We start from the raw sequence: 6,909 nt of genomic DNA on the forward strand, positions 1-6,909 counted from the left end.
GGATCTCGCTCCGGCAAAGGCACAGTATCAACGCCACTCGATGGTCGGCCTTTTCGCAATCCTCGGAGGACGATCGCCATATCGGGACATGGCACACAGTGCCACGGGGACCGACGCGCACGGTCTGCGACTCAGCAGGCAATTGGATTCGGCGAGTCTGGTGGCATGCCCCCACATGGCCCCATCTGGCGGGGAGACGCCAGCAAGGGACCACATGGCCGGGCAAAGTGTGGGCCCAGTGCGCAGGAGGCGGGCAGGCCGGGCGCCGATCGAGTGGGGGACGAGCTGACACCACGGTGAGAGGGTGGCATTTTGGCGACAAAAAAGACCGGCGGCGACATGGCCCCCAGACACGGCATAGGTCCCAGCAGGGGGGTCCAGGCGGTTGCGATGCATGGCTTCCACCACCCACCTGCCCCGGGCTCGAGTCTCCGCGTGTGGGAGTTGACTTGGACCATGCTACCTTGCCTCATTCTCTCGGCATAGGGGAGGGAGCTCATTCGCCAGGTTGTGGTTGTGTATTGGCGCGTGGGCGGCGCGGGGGACATCCGGGCGGAGAGGGGCACAGCGAGAAGGCCCCGCCCCATCGGGCGGGGCTCTGGTCGTCCCTTCAATCGATGATGTTCATGGACTGCGGGTCGCGCCATTCGACGCACGCCACGCGGCGGTGGGGTTATGGAGTTAGAGGGGCGGGGGTGGGGAAAGAGCGGGCATTTGATGGGAGACGGCCAGGCAAGGGCGGCAGACGCACGAAATCCTGCTTGGCGCCGGCGCCACCGCCGACGGCCTTGGCGACGAAGACACCGCCCACGACGATGAGAGCCAGACCCAGCACGGCGCCGACGACACTGACCGCAATCACCCAGGCGGCGGTCTTGCCCGGGCGGGTGCCTGCCAAACCCGGCGCGGTCCCGACGTCCGAGCACCACACATACCGGCACACAGGGAAAACCCCCGAGCAGGAGGGGAAAGCACCGCAGAAGGAGGGTCAGCACGAGGGGAGGACGAAAAGCAAGGCCCCCTCCCGCCCCCCCATCGATGGAGGGGAGAGCACTCAAGGCAGGGGGGGAAAAAGGGGCGAGCGAGAGGGAAAGAAAAGAACACAGAAGCATGCGCGCACCGGTACTGCTGCTGGCCCCGGTGGAGTCGTTGCTTGTGCTGTCGGAGGCAGGACCAGACCCACCAGGAGTGGACCCGCTGCCGGGGCCGGGAATCGAGCTGCCGCTGCTACCGCTGCTACCGCTGCTACCGGACCCGGGGACACCGCTGCCAGGGGACGAGCCATCCGCCTCGACACACTGGCCAGCCAGGCCATCGTCCATGAGCCGGGCATCGGCCGGGGCCGGGACCAGGCCCGACGGGCAGGAGGCCAGGCAGTGGCCCTGGTGCATGTAGTGGCCGCGGGCACACAGGTCGCACGTGGCCCCGGCCGAGGAGCACCGCTCGCAGCCAGCCGGGCAGGCGGCACACTCGAGGCCCACCTCCACCGTGCCGGCCGGGCAGAGGGCAAACACACACTGGCCGGTCTCGCGGACCAGCCGGTGCGAGGGCTGGCACGTGGTGCAGCGGTTGGCCTCGTCGCATTGCTGGCAGGCCGGGTCGCGGCAGCGCTCCAGCACATTGTCCAGCACCACATAGGAGTTGGTAGGCCGGCGCTCGAGGCAAAGGTCCCCCAGGCGCCACAGGTGCGACTTGCACCGGGTGCACCGGTGCCCCTCGCGGCAGGTCAGGCAGTCGGCCATGCACCGCTCGCAGCGGCCCTCGGCCGTGGAGTAGCTGCCATCCGGGCAGGCGGCCACGCAGGCGCCGGTGCTCGGGTCGACCTGCGGCCGGGCCGGGTCGGCGCAGGACAGGCAGTCCAGGCGCGGGGCCGCCGTCGGGGCGGGCCGGTACTGCAGGCAGGTGGCGCAGCCGGCCGGACAGGCCTGGCACTCGTCGGTATCCAGCGGCCGGTACATCCCGGCCGGGCAGGTGATCACGCAGCCAGCGCCATCCGGCAGGACCAGCAGCCCGGCCGGGCAGCTGGGGCACTTGTCCTGGAAGGTGTACTTCGGGCAAATGATCCCCGGCGAGGGGACACACTCGCCGGGCACCGTCTCCAGGGTGAAGAGGGGACACTGCTCGACGCAATTGCGGCCGTGGATCAGCAGCCGCGTGGGCTGGGTCTCGCAGACCAGGCAGCGGTCGGCGTCGCAGGAGGCGCACTGCCAGCCGCAGGGACGGCACGTGCCACCGGCGGGCTCGGCCACTGCCTCCATGAAGCCACGGCTGCCCGGGGCACTTGGGTCGATGTAGCTGCCCGAGGTGGAGCCAGTGTAGCTGCCAGAGGCCGAGCCCATGTAGCTGCCAGAGGCGGAGCCACCCCAGCTGCTGGACCCGGTCGGAGGCAAGGCATCGCTCGGGTCAACCGGGTGGAAACCACTCGGGCAGACGGCCACACAGGTGTTGTCCTCGGTCAGGTAGCTGCCCGGGGGGCAGGTGACACAGGTATTGGCACCAGGGCCGAGGCAGGTGGCACACGATTCGTGGCAGCCATCGGCCACGCAGATGTCCTCGCAGGTGCCGCACTCCGGCTTGGGGCAATACTGGCAGAAGTCCTTGCAGCGATCGCACTGCTGGCTGCGCATGGCGGAGAAGGCCCCGGCCGGGCAGTCGGGCTCGCAGTGGCCGGTCCAGGTGTGCTCATTGCGATTGGTCATGGTGTAGCCAAAGCGACAGGAGGTGCAGTCCTCCGGGCCGGGGCCCTCGCACGCCTGGCAGGTATGGTGGCAGGGGCGGCAGGTGTCCGCCGAGTAGGAGCTGCTGCCGCCGCCGGAGAGGCTCGACTCATCGTCCAGGTGCGCGGGGAAGGTGCGGTCCGGGCAGTCGAACTGGCAATTGCCATTGACCAGGGCCAGGGGATTGAAGCAAGCACCGCAGGTGTACGGGCCCAGGCAGTGGGCACAGGCATTGGTGTCGTAGTCGCACGTGCGGCAGGTGCCAGTTTGGTGCTCATTCGGCGGGTACACCTCCAGGAAGCGATGGCTGTGGCAGCTGGTACAGCGGTTCTCCCCGGCACCGGCGCACGTGGCACACGAAGGATGGCAACGCTCGCAGGCCCCGGTGTCCGGGTTGGGGAACTGCCCGCTCGGGCAGGCAGGCAGGCAGGCCCCCAGGCGCAGGGTCAGCCCGGCCACGCAGCCGGTGCACTGGTCGGGCTTGCGGCACTCGGTGCAGCCAGCCGGGCAGGCACGGCAGTTCCGATCCTCCGCGTGCAAATAGTAGCCAGGGAGGCAGGAGGCACAGCGCCCGGGCCGAAGGAGGTCCGGCTGGGAGCAGCCATGACTGACCGGGAAGCACTGGCCCTGCTCGTATTTCCAGGAATCCGGGCACCGGAGGGGGATGCACTCGCCGGCGGCCAGGAACCAGTCATTGGTCAAGCAATTGAGGCACGAGTGCGAGCCATGGCCGGAGCAGGCCCCGCACGAGGCGTCGCGGCAATCGTAGCACAGCCCCTTGTAGGGGGCGCCCGTGGCGTCAAAGCCACCCGGGCAGTAGGGGCCCGGCTGGCACCGGCCGCTGGTGGTCCAGACGCGGGTCATCGGGCAGGAGGAGCACTGGTGCTCGGCCGGGCCGGAGCAAGTCAGGCAGCTCTCGTGGCAGGGCGCACACCGGGCATTGGCGGCATCGACATAGGCCGAGGCATCGCAAAAGCGCTGGCACGTGCCATCCTGACGGAGAAGCAGCCCGGCCGGGCAGGCGGTGCACTGGCGCGGCTGGGCCCGGTCGCATGCCAGGCAATTCGGATGGCACTCCATGCAGCCGGGGGTGTCTGCGTGTTTGTGGGTGTGATTTTGTTTTTCGTTTGTTTTTTTTTCCCCCCCGTGTCAGCGTGCTTGTTGCAAAGTGTGAGGGCAGCCAGGGCGAGGGCATGGGGGTGGTGCACGCACCGGCGATCGAGCAGAAGGGGAAATCCCCGAGGTTGCCGGCGTAGTCGCTGACCGGGATGGCCGGCGGCTCCCAGTAGTAGCTCCCATCGTCCGAGAATGGGTCGGACCCGGAGTAGGAGTAGGACCCGGGGTAGGACCCGGAGTAGGAGTAGGAGCCCGAGGTCGGCGCAGAGCCGGAGTAGGAGCCCGAGGTCGGCGCAGAGCCGGAGTAGGAGCCCGAGGTCGGTGCAGACCCGGAGTAGGAGCCCGAGGTCGGTGCAGACCCGGAGTAGGAGGCGGAGGTGGAGCCGGCCCCGGCGGCGGGAAGGAGACCGGCCAGGACGGCATAAATGCCGATGGCGGCCGAGACCGCGAACCACCGGCCAGCACTACCGCGGCTGGACATGGCGAGCAAGCGGCGAGGGCGCAAGGGACAGAGGCAGAAGGTGGGCGCAAGGGACAGAGGCAGAAGGTGGGCGCAAGGGGGAAAAGGGCAGGAGCACACAAGGGGAAAGGAAGGGGGAGCCCGAGTGATGGGGCTCGGGATTCCGCTCGGCATGCCCGTGGTGCCCCCTCAACAAATGGGGGTGTCATTAGCGCTGGCCATGCGGACCGCCTGCGCGCGGGGGATCAGCCTCGCGGCATGCAGGGCCCCAGCTCCGGGAGGCGCCGTGCGCGTGCTCCGGGCTAAGGCCGCCCGCCCGCCCGCCCGCCCGCCCGCCGGTGCCCCATTCCGGTCCCTCGGCCTGGGCAGATCTCCCCGACCATGGCGAGGCATGGTCACTTCGCCCGGTCCGTCACCCCGACCCCCCCCCGATCGGCGGGCGTATGTGCTCGGAATCCAGGGGCCGCGCGGGGCCCGGGAAGGCATTCCCCGAAGCCCGGACTGAGACGCATCCGGGGGTGTGTTTCTCTGTGGGGGGCCGTGGGAGCACCACCGGGACACCGGAAGATCGCTCCTTGGAGTGGGGGTGCCCCATGTTTCTCCCCGGTGCGGACCGGCACCGGTGCGCGACTTGGCAACTCTGCGCCCCCTTATTCCTGACACGCGAAATATATGCAGGCAACCGGGGGGGAGGGGGGGGGGGGGGGGCGAAAAAAATCCGGAACAGAGCGGGGACCGGGGGGCGATGCGCCGTGAACAAGTCATTTGGGCAAGCAGGAGCAAAGGCGGGCATTGGAGAGGCGGGGGCGGGCGGGGGGTGGGGGGAGTCGCAAAAGCATATGCGCACGCCCTGCCCAATAAAAAAAAGGCGGGCATGCGGGTGCTCGCCATGACTGCCGCCCGGGACTGAGCTTCGCAATGTCTCATGTTCCTACGTTGATCACGGGGCAATCCCAAGGAGGTGACTCTCACGGGTTGACCTTGTCGAAGGCCCAAACCGTCCGAAGTATGCACCGTCACGAGCAAGGCGCGAGGCTCATTATGGTGGGAAGCACGAGGAGGGAGAGAGGGAGGGGAAGGGGGGGGGGGGGGGGGGGCCTGCCACCGCGTGCCATGGTCAGAGAGGGAAGCCCCTGGGGGAGCTGCGAGGCTCCATCTCTGGGCCGGTGCTGCGAGGGGGCAACAAATGGCGGGAGCCCCTGCGGGTGGCCGGGGCCTGAAGGAGGCCAGGAAAGCCGCTCGAGGCTGGGTGCTTCTTCGTGCACGGTCGGCGCGGCTTGGAATGGCGGTGGGCTCAATCTTCAGCATGATTGGCCGGTAAGCACTTTTGTCCCCCCCTGTCCTCCGCTCCCCGCCGGTGCACGGAGGGCCCCCGCACATCGCGACACATCGCCGCACAAGTATACGCACGCCCATGCGCCCATCTACACGCACCTACACGTACGTGCCGTACGTACGTACGTACCGTACACACACACACACACACACATGCATCCACACATACATTCACACGGCGGCGCCCTCGACACAGGGAACACAGCCCCATCTCGACAAAGGCACATTCCATGGCTGAGCACTTTCCGTCTGGCAGGTGGCCAAAGGGCACCGGCGAGAGGACCGCCCAAAGCGCCCCGCCGCCAGGCGGCTGGCACTCGGAAAAAGGACCACATCAAAAGCAAAGGTGGGACACCCGGGATCTGGGCCAAAATCGGGCCTGCGTCAGGGACCGACTCGCTCCGTTCCCGGGGGAGCCACGCACACTGACAGGACAGCGGAATGGCCACAGGCCCCGCAAAGCGAATGACCATCCCTCAAGGTGCCGAGACCTTGGAGGGGCGGGGAGGGGGGCGGCGGAGAAAGGGGCCCTTGTTTCGGGGCGCCCAGGGGGGAGGAAGCACCCAGGAAAGGAAGGATCCATCGGGCTGAGTCGGCTGCATCCATGATGCTCGACGCGTACATCTTCCTTCAGAAGAGGGGGAAATGGCAAGGCGGCTTTCCTTGCCGAATATGCCCGGAGGCGTCATCCCATTGGCAGGAGAGGCGACGGCAAGGAGCCCCACATGGCAGGGAGAGGTGAGACGAGCGCCGAGGAGGTGGACGAAACACAGCTCGGCCCGTTCGTTGGGGGATGACATGGCGCTACCATTTCCACAACACAACCAAAACATTGCCCAGCCGAACCGCCGGCCGCCCCTGTTGCTGCGAGATCTGCCCGAGTCAGATGAGTATCCCCGGGGCCGGTGCGGGGTCCCTCACGAAAATGCCACCCAGAATGGCGACCCTCGCCCGTTCCGGCGTTTGCTGTTTCCTTCTCAGGACCAGCCCAGATGGGCACCACGCGCACTTTCTCCCAGGTCTGCCCCCCTCCCCCCCTCCCCCCAGTATCTCGGGACCCGAGCCCCTCCGCAATCAGCCACCAAATCATGGGGAATCCTCGCCCGCGGGTGCCCATGCATGCCATGCCCACTGTCCGCACCTTCTTCGGCTGCCGCCCTCGGCAGATTCCGGCACCGCCCATCACCCGCACCTCCTGCCTCCCTCCTCCCCTCCCTCGGCCCGATTGCCCTCCTCCTCCACACACACCCACACACACACACACACACACACACACCGCCC

At 68.0% G+C, this 6,909-nt stretch overlaps 1 protein-coding gene across 1 annotated transcript; it reads right to left on the bottom strand.

Annotated features, from left to right (window-relative positions):
- Nucleotides 1-499: 499 nt before the first annotated feature.
- Nucleotides 500-4,354, bottom strand: H696_06164 (hypothetical protein). Its single transcript, XM_009499910.1, has 4 exons — nucleotides 3,930-4,354; nucleotides 1,121-3,811; nucleotides 752-891; nucleotides 500-631 (listed from the first exon to the last, which is right to left on the bottom strand). The coding sequence occupies exons 1-4, from the start codon at nucleotides 4,312-4,314 to the stop codon at nucleotides 611-613; spliced, it is 3,237 nt and encodes a 1,078-aa protein (XP_009498185.1). The 5' UTR covers nucleotides 4,315-4,354; the 3' UTR covers nucleotides 500-610.
- Nucleotides 4,355-6,909: the final 2,555 nt, after the last annotated feature.

Source organism: Fonticula alba (genome assembly GCF_000388065.1).
Source record: "Fonticula alba strain ATCC 38817 unplaced genomic scaffold supercont2.22, whole genome shotgun sequence".
Taxonomy (NCBI): Eukaryota; order Rotosphaerida; family Fonticulaceae; genus Fonticula; species Fonticula alba.